Source organism: Austrofundulus limnaeus, unplaced genomic scaffold (assembly GCF_001266775.1).
Source record: "Austrofundulus limnaeus strain Quisiro unplaced genomic scaffold, Austrofundulus_limnaeus-1.0 Scaffold127, whole genome shotgun sequence".
NCBI lineage: Eukaryota > Metazoa > Chordata > Actinopteri > Cyprinodontiformes > Rivulidae > Austrofundulus > Austrofundulus limnaeus.
Window position 1 is genome coordinate 485,530 of NW_013952529.1, and position 12,089 is coordinate 497,618.

The 12,089-nt window shown below is 41.8% G+C and overlaps 1 protein-coding gene across 1 annotated transcript in view; it reads right to left on the reverse strand.

Annotated features, from left to right (window-relative positions):
• Positions 1-12,089, reverse strand: part of si:dkey-49n23.1 (semaphorin-3D) — a gene marked incomplete in the record, with an annotated part of 21,779 nt that overhangs the window by 6,181 nt on the left and 3,509 nt on the right. Inside the window, 9 exon segments of the mRNA XM_014015317.1 lie at positions 1,296-1,440; positions 2,784-2,853; positions 2,933-3,047; positions 3,240-3,382; positions 4,824-4,952; positions 5,500-5,590; positions 7,626-7,745; positions 7,879-7,941; positions 8,729-8,883. Coding sequence (XP_013870771.1) covers positions 1,296-1,440; positions 2,784-2,853; positions 2,933-3,047; positions 3,240-3,382; positions 4,824-4,952; positions 5,500-5,590; positions 7,626-7,745; positions 7,879-7,941; positions 8,729-8,883 — 1,031 coding nt within the window.

Below are 12,089 nucleotides of genomic sequence, written 5' to 3' on the forward strand. Positions count from 1 at the left end.
TGTGTGTGTGTGTGTGTGTGTGTGTGTGTGTGTGTGTGTGTGTGTGTGTGTGTGTGTGTTATTTCAGCTGGTAAATCATGTGGTTGATTGCAGCAGAGGCGAAGCGTGTCGGTGATGAGAGCCTGGAATCAGGGTCAGGACCTCCTGATCACGGCAGAAACAATAATAACTCTTCAGTGTCTTCGTCGCTCCTCTTCCTCGGTTTGCAGTTTCTGCTCGTAAAGAAAAGACGAGTTTCGACACAAATCACCAGAATATGTGGTTTGGAACTAAATTAAACCCATGTTTAAAAACCAGCTCACCTTTCGCTGTCTTCATTTTTTTTCAACACACTTTTTCTCCATAAATCCTAAAAACTGTCAAAGATTTAGGTCTTTGTTTTGTTTTGAGTTCAAATGTAAAAAAAAATTAGAATCTGAGATTTAGTGTTAAAGTTCAAGACGTGCTCTACTTTAAAATCAAAGAGACAGCGTTCTTTGAAGAAATGCACATCAAACGACACCTTTCAGCGACTGAGTTCATCATGATGGAGGTAGTTTGGAGCCAAATCAGGCCATAAAGTTTGTTAAAAAAATCAACTCAAAAAGAAATATGAAACTGAAAAAAAAAAGTTTATTTTTCATTATATGCTACAATGGCCTGCCATATTTTATTATATGTTACAATGGCCTGACCAGACATATGTTAATTAATTACAACTGTAATTTCATTGTGCTCTGTACAACAACAATAAAGGTCTAATCCAATCTAATCTAATTATATGGTACAACAACCTGCCATATAGGTATTATGAAACAATGGCATGACATTTTTTATTATACTGTATGTTACAATGGCCTGACCAGACACATGTTAATTATATGGTACAACGACCTGCCCTATGGGTATTATGAAACAATGGCCTGACATATTTTGATTATATGATACAATGGCCTGCCAAACAGGTTAATTATACTGTATGTTACAACGGCCTAATATACATCATTAATTATATTATTTAACAACGTGCCATATTTTTTAATTATTAGACAAAATGGCCTGCCACAAATTTATTATAAAATACAATGGCCTGCCATGCTTGGTTATTATATGATACAACTGCACGCCACATACATTCGATTATATGATACGAGAAGTTTTGACCTTTTTTTAAAAATCAGTTTCAAATCTTTTTGTTTCAATTCTAAATTTTTTATTTAATTTTGAAAAATAATTTTAGACAAATTTTATCTCCACAGATGAGAATAAAAACAGACAGACTGATCTTGGAGCTGCTCGTGTGGTTCTGGACTCACAGTTCCGGGTCTTGGATAGGGGATGCGTCCCTTGTACTCGACCCAGCGGTAGTCCGGACCTTCTTTGTGAGCAAACGGTCCGTTGAACGCAGCTCGGATCGACGCCATGGAGTAAACACAGACCGCCGAGCCGTGAAACAAGGAGCTGAGGGAGGAAACACAGGTGAGTGTTGGACAGGTGAGAGAAAAAACACAGGTGAGTGTTGGACAGGTGAGGGAGGAAACACAGGTGAGTGTTGGACAGGTGAGAGAGGAAACACAGGTGAGTGTTGGACAGGTGAGGGAGGAAACACAGGTGAGTGTTGGGCAGGTGAGGGAGGAAACACAGGTGAGTGTAGGACAGGTGAGGGAGGAAACACAGGTGAGTGTCGGACAGGTGAGGGAGGAAGGACAGGTGAGGGAGGAAACACAGGTGGGTGTCAGACAGGTGAGGGAGGTAACACAGGTGAGTGTCGGACAGGTGAGGGAGGAAGGACAGGTGAGGGAGGAAACACAGGTGGGTGTCGGACAGGTGAGGGAGGAAACACAGGTGAGTGTCGGACAGGTGAGGGAGGAAACACATGTGAGCGTTGGACAGGTTACAAGTCTGTCCTCAGGACCAGAGACAAGTCTGTCCTCAGGACCAGAGAGAAGTCTGTCCTCAGGACCAGAGACTGGTCTGTCCTCAGGACCAGAGAGAAGTCTGTCCTCAGGACCAGAGACAAGTCTGTCCTCAGGACCAGAGAGAAGTCTGTCCTCAGGACCAGAGACAAGTCTTTCCTCAGGACCGGACAGAAGTCTGTCCTCAGGACCAGAGACAAGTCTGTCCTCAGGACCAGAGACAAGTCTGTCCTCAGGACCGGAGAGAAGTCTGTCCTCAGGACCAGAGAGAAGTCTGTCCTCAGGACCAGAGACTGGTCTGTCCTCAGGACCAGAGACTGGTCTGTCCTCAGGACCAGAGACAAGTCTGTCCTCAGGACCAGAGTTCAGTCTGTCCTCAGGACCAGAGACAAGTCTGTCCTCAGGACCAGAGACAAGTCTGTCCTCCGGACCAGAGACAAGTCTGTCCTCAGGACCAGCGTTCAGTCTGTCCTCAGGACCAGCGTTCAGTCTGTCCTCAGGACCAGAGTTCAGTCTGTCCTCAGGACCAGAGTTCAGTCTGTCCTCAGGACCAGCGTTCAGTCTGTCCTCAGGACCAGCGTTCAGTCTGTCCTCAGGACCAGAGTTCAGTCTGTCCTCAGAACCAGAGTTCTGTCTGTCCTCAGGACCAGAGACAAGTCTGTCCTCAGGACCAGAGTTCTGTCTGTCCTCAGGACCAGAGACAAGTCTGTCCTCAGGACCAGAGTTCTGTCTGTCCTCAGGACCAGAGTTCTGTCTGTCCTCAGGACCAGAGACAAGTCTGTCCTCAGGACCAGCGTTCAGTCTGTCCTCAGGACCAGAGACAAGTCTGTCCCTTCCAGGCCACCATAACAACCGAACTAACTCAAACTGAAAGAATCAGAGTCTCACCTGGATGTCTTGAAGACGCCGTAGACCGTCGGGTTCTGAGGGTCTTTTGTCTCCAGGACAAAGATGTCCTCTAAATAGAAACCAACAGGACGGTCTGGGGTTAGGTCATATCCTGAGCTACAAACTGTCAGCAGGACGGAGACGGTTACCCAGCTCATCGAAGTGTGTGTCCACTCCAGACGGACCAGGGACCGAACAGACCAGTCTGGCTTTGAGGAAGGTGGTCCAGCGGTTGATCAGACTCCTCTTCCCACCAACATCATTCTGAGGGACGAGAGACCAAGACACAGAGTTTACAAGTCTTCAGGGATCTCCGTAGTGAGTCCTCCTCCATGTCCTCACTCCGACTAACTCCATGTCCTCTCTAACTGCATCCTAACTCCTCTTTGTCTCACTGTCTCAGTCAGTTCCTGTCCTCTGCAGCTGGTTCTGGGTCAGGTCTTTGTCAAGTCCTACCTTGCAGACTCGAGCCACTCGGCTGTAGACCCTCTGGTCCCACTGGCCCGTCTCCACAGCCTTCTCCTTGAAGAAGAAGTAAAGTTTGTCGTCGTCCGGACTGTGAGTGTCAGGGATGGAGAAGGACCCCACAAACTCTGGTTCTGAGAGGGACAGGGACAGAGACAGGGACAGAGACGGTCTTTAGTTATTTATCATTTTACGAACACTGAGGAGTCTCAGACCAGATGCTTCTGATCCAACTTTAGCTTTTAGCTACATTTATGCTAATTTAAGCTTTTAGCTAAAGCTTTGCTGTTTTTAGATGTTAGTTAAGTTTTTGGTAATTTTAACTTTTAGATGTAATAATCTTTGTTAGCTTTTAGCTTCAGTCTCATTTTAGCTTTTAAATGTTGTTATGCCATTTTCAGCTATTAGCTAAAGCTTTGCTCCTTTTAGCTTTTAAATACGGTTATGCTAATTTAAACTTTTAGCTAAAGCTTTGCTGTTTTTAGCTACATTCTCTCATTTTAGCTTTTAGATATGTTTATGCTAATTTAAGCTTTTAGCTAAAGCTTTGCTCTTTTTAGGTTTTAGCTACAAGCTCTCATTTTAGCTTTTAAACATGTTTATGCTAATTTAAGCTTTTATCAAAAGCTTTGCTGTTTTTTGATTTTAGTAAAGTTTTTGGTAATTTTACCTTTTAGATGTAATAATCTTTTTTAGCTTTTAGCTTCAGTCTCATTTTAGCTTTTAGATGTTGTTATGCTATTTTCAGCTATTAGCTAAAGCTTTGCTCCTTTTAGCTTTTAAATACAGTTATGCTAATTTAAACTTTTAGCTAAAGCTTTGCTGTTTTTAGCTACATTCTCTCATTTTAGCTTTTAGATATGTTTATGCTAATTTAAGCTTTTAGCTAAAGCTTTGCTGTTTTTAGCTACAGTCTCTCATTTTAGCTTTTGGATATGTTTATGCTAATTTAAGCTTTTAGCTAAAGCGTCGCTGTTTTTAGATTTTAGTAAAGTTTTTGGTAATTTTACCTTTTAGATGTAATAATCTTTTTTAGCTTTTAGCTTCAGTCTCATTTTAGCTTTTAGATGTTGTTCTGCTATTTTCAGCTATTAGATAAAGCTTTGCTCCTTTAAGCTTTTAAATACATTTACACTAATTTAAGCTTTTAGCTAAAGCTTTGCTATTTTTCGATTTTAGTTAAGTTTTTGGTCATTTTACCTTTTAGATATTACCTTGTTTTTAACTTTTAGCTAAGGATTTTAGCTCTTCTATGTTGTTATGCACTTTTTAGCTTTTAACTACCATTGTGCAACACCTTTTTTTAATATTTTTTTTTTTTGCTAATTTTAGCTACAATCATATTCCTACCCTTTAGCTCCTGTTTTACTCTTTTTGATCTTAGGTAAAGTTGACGTCAGGTCACCTGGAATGATTTTCAGATTTAATAAAATCATATTTTCAGTCAGACTCTGAGTTTTAGACGAACGTTTGGAGCAGAGGGAGGAGGTTTGTTTTGAACCTGACGGTGGTCCCACCTGGCGGACAGGTACAGCTGTTTCAGAATCAAACCTGAGTTAAGGAGAATCTTCTCACCGTTCAGCCAGTTCTGATCGTAGGCTTCGGTCCGGATGTAATGCTGGCTGCCGCTCCGGACCGACGTGCGGAAGATCGCCGCGTTGGCGCCCATGAAGTCCACGGAGGTGCCGGCGTACAGCTCGCCGTCTGAGCCGAACAGAGACACTCATTCAGAACATTCAGTGGACTCTAAGACTGAGCTGCTAAAGCTAACAGAACACTAGCTAAAAGCTAATGTAGCTAAATGGTAAGAAGTAGCGTAAAGCTATCTGAATGCTAAAAGCATGAAAAATAAAGCCAAAAGCTAAAAGTAATGCAACCAGCAACACAAAATTCAGTTGAATGTGATGTTCTAGAGACAAATCAGAACCTCTCAAATGGACCTGGTGACCTGTTGAAAGGTTCTGACCCGACGAGTCAACAAACTCACCTACAGTAACTAGCTTAACTAGTTTAGTAGCATGAAAGTGCTACCTTTAGCTGCTTGGTTTTAGCTGTTCTGTGATTTTATCTTTTAAAGAGGACTTCAGTGTTGCTTCAAGCCCGTCAGAACCAGCTGACCCGTCTTGTTTTATGTTCTTTGTGTTGCCTGATGTCAGCCTGTTGAATAACTCAATCGGACCCCCCAGGCCCCCCAGTTTGGGTTCAACTCGTCATGTCTGGGACAGGATGGATGGTTCTGGACCAGACCTACCGCTCAGCCTGGCTGTGAAAGTCTCTCTGGGACTGAAGGGACATTTTCCTCGTCCTGACTCCTCTGTGGGGGACAACAGGAACAACGGCTCCTGTGGGACAGAGACGGGGGACGGAGGGGGGACCACAGAGAACGAGACACAGAGGAAAAGATAAATCTGAGCCTCGGACACCAAACGCATCTTCAACATCGATTTTTAAAAAACATCACAATGCAGGCGGACATTTTGTATGGGATTAATCTTGTGTCAGCAGGAACTGAAATTGAATTGTTCAGATTGAATCTGAATGTTCATAATTTGAAACAGAATTCATTGGTTTGAAAATAAATTTTACTAATTTGAAACTGAATTTAAAGTTTTGTATCTGAATTAATTTGCTTTGAAAACGTAATTTTGATTTATAAAAATTCAGTTTGACTACTTTCACTTTCAGTTCCATAATTCAGATTTTTGTGTCACATCCTGGTCCTTGAGAAAGCCAGGCAGAGTAATCAAACACAGATCACATATTGATCAGATGCTGCTGACTGATCCATGATGTCATCATGTAAATGTAACATTTTCTACATATAGGTCAAATTAATCACTGCAATAAAATAACTTTGTGTGTTTTTGTCACTTTTACAGTGGATTGCATCAACTCTGTTACATCCAGAAGGGAAACTTCACCAAAGTGAAACATAAATCTGTGGATCTGTGTTTGATTACTCTGCCTGGCTTTCTCAAGGACCAGGATGTGACACAAACATCTGAATTATGGAACTGAAAGTGAAAGTAGTCAAACTGAATTTTTAATAAACCAAAATACAGTTTCAAAGTAAATTAATTCAAATACAAAACTTTAAAATCAGCTTAATTTAATGAAATTTATTTTCAAACCAATGAATTCAATTTCAAATTATGAACATTCAGATTCACTCTGAACAATTCAAATTCAGTTCCTGCTGACACAAGATTTATCCCGTACTTCTGTTCCAAACTTTATATTTACTGAACCGAACAGGTAAAGGTGTGTCTGATTTCAGAAGGCTGCTGAAACCAAAACACTAAAATTAATTCAGGAGTGGTAGTAGCTGAGAGTCGTCTTCAACATTTAATAAATAATCTGGCAGGTGAAAAGCCTTCCTTACTTTATTCATCATTCATGTGCAGAAAAGGTTGAAATCTTCAGGGTTTGTAGAAAATTTAAAATTTATTTCAAATTCAAAAATACTTTATTGATCCCAGAGGGAAATTAGGTGTTGTTGTAAGTCATTTAACTAAAAACTTATTGTAGATGCTGATGGCTGTGGGCAGGAAAGATCTTCTGTAGGTCTGTATTACAGTGAAGTTGAAGAAGCCTCCGACTGAAGACACTTTGTCTTTAATGACAGTCTGATGAAGAGGATGGTCAGGGTTGTCCACAAGGTTCTTGATTTGATGTAAAATCCTTCTTTGCACCATCATCTCCAGAACAGAACCAGCCTTCTTTATCAGGTTCTTTAGCCTTTTTAGGTCCCTGGCTCTGATTTATAATAAACAGGTTCTGGTTCTCATTGATCAGAACCTCAGCTGGACCACAGTCAGACCTGAGGTCTGAGGTCGTTCCTGGTTCTGGTCCAGATCTGATACCAGCAGCAGAAAAAATGAAACTTTTCTGTGTTTTTTTTTTTTCTGAAATGTTTGGCAGAGGAGCCGGCGTGTCGGCCAGCATCGACTGAACTCTGTGAAATATCTGTTTGAGCTGCTGAAGCTTTAATGAACGACTTTATTTTCTCTAAAAACAGTAAAAATTATTCTGTTGTTTCTGCAAGAATCAAACGAGTCGCAGCTAAAAAACAACAAGTCACAGAAAAACTATCAGCCGAAGTTACATCAGCTAAAGTTCTGTTGGCTCGTTGTTTACTGAGTGACTGACTGAGTGAGTGAATGAATGCATGAATAAATGAGTGAGTGAGTGAGTGAGTGAGTGAGTGAGTGAGTGAGTGAGTGAGTGAGTGAGTGAGTGAGTGAGTGAGTGAGTGAGTGAATAAATGAGTGAGTGAGTGACTGACTGACTGACTGAGTGAATGAGTGAGTGAGTGAGTGAATGCATGAATAAATGACTGAGTGACTGAATGAATGAGTGAGTGAGTGAGTTTTTCACCTCTGCGTTGTGGCCCAGGTGCACGTACGTGCACTGTGGGTGGAAGGCTCCGGTTCCACAGGCGTAAACATGAGTCTTATTGAACGGCTGCAGCAGACGCACAAAGTTGGCACAATCTCTCTGAAAACACACAAAAACACACAAAAACACACAAAAACACAGAAACTAAGATTTATTTTCTTTTAAAGAACAGATTAAAGCAGATGCCGAAACAGCTGGTTGGATTAAAAACAAACATTTGTTGACCTCTCACCTCCAGACTTTTTCCTGCTAACCTGCAGCGCTCCACGTGTTCTGGAGCTGCAGGCCAGAAGACCTGAGGAAAACAGCCGAACATATTAATGAAACACTGAACTAACCGAACGCTTGTTACGTTAGCATCAGCTGAATGTTGAGTCGAAACAAGAAAAACATCACAGAGCTGAAGTTCACTGAACGAGATAAAACAGAAAACTAATAGAAGCAGAGCTCTAGCTAAATGCTAACATAAGCAAAACAAGAATATGCTAGCTAAAAGACTAAATGAGAAAAATTCTAGCTAATAGCTAAAAAGAAGCAAAATACAAGCTAAAAGCCAGACTAGAAAATGCTAACTAATAGCTAAAATAAGCAAAATGCTAGCTAAAGGCCTAGATAAGAAAATGCTAGCTAATAGCTAAAAGAAGTAAAAAGTTACCTAAAAGTAACGAGGATTAGTTCAAATCATCAAAAGCCTGGCTAGAAGATGAAAGTAGCACAATAGCTAAAAGCTAAAAGTTGCTAAAATAAAAAACAAAAAGTATGTGCAGGTTTCAAAAGACAAACGTTTTTTAAAGGAATTGAAGACATTTTGAAATTTACATGTAAAATATGTTAAATATTTTATAAGAGTAAAAAAGTTGTAGCTTCCATCTCTTGAATGAGCCGAACATTTTAACAGACAAACAGCTAAAATATCAAAGTTTGCAGAAGCTGTTGGATTGTAGCTAATGTAATCTTTGGGGTAAAAAACATTATCTTATTAGAAGTTATTTATTAAATCTTTTAAACATTAAAGGAAAGCTACTGCTTGCTAATGCTAGCTGCTAAAGCTAATAATGAGCCGAAGGCTAGGAAAGCCTCACCGTCCGTGTGGGCCGGTCCAAACTGTCAGGACTCAGCAGGTAGATGTGATCCTTCCCTCCCACCAGCAGCCGACCCCGGTCCTCGTCCAGCAGCAGGACCTGGTAGCCCCCGCTGACCCCGGACTCCCAGAACACCGCAGACCCGTTCCTCAGATCTGGAACGAGGAACAGTCTTTAGAACAATCCTTATTTCCAGTCCAGATTAAACCAGATGATGGATGAGTCCATCAAGTCCGGTTCTGGAGAAGCAGGAGGAACCGGATCAGATGAGACAACAGATCACTGAGTCTCTGATCTAAGCTCCTGGAGAACATTCTGTGATTTCAGCTTCAGTGAAACTTGACTGAAAGCAGCTAATTAACCTTGAAATTCCTGCAGCTGTGCCTGTCCCTGAACGCACCACACTGGTTTCAGCTCATTCATCACAGCTGAGAGGAAGAAGGCGACTCTCTGAACGCACCTCTGCACTGCAGAAATGCATTTCAAAACGAACCGATCTGCGATAATCCCACCAGATTCACCTGAGATTACAGCAGATAATCTGTTAACGAGAAGAACCAGGAAGTAAAGTTTGTTTGTTCTTCTGTTACAGAAAAAATTATTTAATGCATGAAAAAAACTCCAAGAATCTAATTCCAAACAAACAGAAATGTTTTTAAATCCTGATTGTTTATTCAGATTAAACTGGGATTATGTTTTTAATTATTAAAGAAAATAAACAAAAGTCACTAAAAATCGAGTTATTAAACTCCTGTTCTGAACTCGTGGCTTCAATAAGAAACTATTTGAAATCTTTCATTTAACTTTTCGCAAACTTTAGCCTTTAATTTAATAAAAGTAAAATTTTAAACACATAAACTTTCAAAGGATTTTTAATAAAAACTTTCTCTCCTTCGATATAGAAATGAACTCAGTTCAGTATTTTCAACGTGGCTTTATGAATATGGAGAACCAAAACTGACATAATTAGAAATAAAAGCAGAAATAAATAAACGGACCAATAAATAAATAAATAAATAAATAAATAAATACACTTAAAATGCACCAATTAAATTAAAAAAGGATAACTTTACCTCATGCTTTATCATTTAGCGAAGCTAAACTGAGGCAGCACAAGCAGGCACAGTAGATCTGCTACTTCCTGTCTGTTGGCCAATAGGAGAGCAGCTGACCAAAGAAGCCCCACCCACCTTATTTACATAAAGAGGCAGAAAGACATAAGGTCAAGTAAAAACAGGAGACAGAGAAATGTAAAAATAACACATGGAAATAAAAAGACTTGGTGTATTTATTTATTTATTTCTGTTTTTATTTCTGATCATGTCAGTTTGGGTCCTCCATACGTGATGGGATTAATGTCAACAAAGGGTTAGTGTGGAACAGCTCGTTCTTCCTCAGGGTTCTGATGAAAACCTGGACCTGCTTCACACGGACTCTCAGATCTAATCCATCAGACTCTAAATCGACCACATAATGAAATGAAAACTTAGCTGGGGGGGGTCAGAACACGCTCCCGAGGGCCACACGCTGGAAAATACTGAAATACTGAAAAGAGAAGCCAAAACCTGACGTCACCGAGCCGAAATCAGTCACACTTAATCCTTAACTGTTCCATAAATTAAACTCACAGAATCTTCATTCATCACTGAAACACAAAGATTACAGCAAGAAACAGATCAAATATCAGTTCCTCTGAGTCTGGATAAAAAACTGATGTTCCTTCCCATCAGCCTGGAGGTTCTGGTGGTTCTGATGGGTTCTGATGACCTGGATTAGAGCTGATTGGTTGGAGGCAGGAAGTCGCTGCTTCTATAATCTTAATTCAGCCACAGCCTTCAATCCATCGTCTGATGTTTGAAAAGAAGAGCGTGAGGTCAGGAAAAAGAAACAAGACGAGTCTCGTGTTAAATCCAACAGAACCAGAACCGGTTCAGAACCAGGAGGGACCGGCTGAGAACAGGTGTAACACCAAAGGTTCAGTTTGTGATCTATTATCACTGACGTCATGTTTACCTCAGCTAGCACATGCTAACAGCTAGCACATGCTAACAGCTAGTACATGCTAACAGCTAGCACATGCTAACAGCTAGCATGATGCAGCCGAAACCAAAGCAAACAGCTAAAAATGATCAAACTCCCCCGAGCAGCTAAAACACAAAGTTAACTGTTAAAGATCTGAGCTCAGATTTAAATAAAATATATTTAAAACAATCCCACCGACACGTCTTCCCATGAGGAAGCAGAACCTGAGGACCCTGGGTCGGACTCTCCAGTCTCTGGTGCCGAGGTCACTGAGGTGGTTAAAAAGCTCCTCGGTGACAGGGTGCCGGGGATGGATGAGATTCACCTGGAGTTCCTCAAGACTCTGGATGTTGTAGGGTTGTGTTGGCTTACGCGACTCTTCAATATCGAATGGACATCGGGGGCAGTTCCCCTGGATTGGCAGACCAGGGTGGTGGTCCCCCTATTTAAAAAGGGGGACCGCAGAGTGTGTTCCAACTATAGGGGGATCAGACTTCTGAGCCTCCTTGGTAAGGTCTATACAGGGGTTCTGGAGAGGAGGGTCCATTGTGAAATCTCGTGTTCAGGAAGAGCAGTGTGGTTTTGGTCCTGGTCGTGGAACAGTGGACCAGCTCTACACCTTCAGCAGGGTCCTGGAGGGTTCATGGGAGTTCAACCAGTCTACATGTGTTTGTGGATTTGGAAAAGGAGTTTGACCGCGTCCCTCAGGGACTCCTGTGGGGGGTACTCCGGGAGTATGGCCATTGATACGGGCTGTTAGATCCCTGTAGGACCGGTGCCAGAGCTTGGTCCACATTGCTGGTAGTAAGTCGGACTTGTTTCCAATGAGAGTTGGACTCCACCAAGGTCGTCCTTTGTCATAGATTCTGTTCATAACTTTAATGGACAGAATTTCTAGGAGCAGCCAAGGTGTTGAGGAGATCCTTTTTGGTGACCTTAGGATCACATCTCTGCTTTTTTGTGGATGATGTGGTCCTGTTGGCTTCATCAGATCCTGATCTCCAGCTCTCACTGGAGCGGTTCACAGATGGGATGAGGATCAGTGCCTCCAAATCCCAGACCATGGTCTTGAGTCAGAAACCGGTAGGGTTCCGCCTCCGGGTCAGGGAGGAGGTCCTGCCCCAAGTAGAGGAGTTTAAGTATCTCAGGTCTTGTTCATGAATGAGGGAAGAATGGAGCGGGAGATCAACAGGTGGATTGGTGCTGCGTCTGCAGTGATGTGGGCGTTGTACCGGTCTGTCGTGGTGAAGAGAGAGCTGAGCCAGAAGGTGAAGCTCTCAGTTTACCAGTCGATCTACATTCCTACCCTCATCTATGGTCAGGAGCTTTGTGTAGTGAC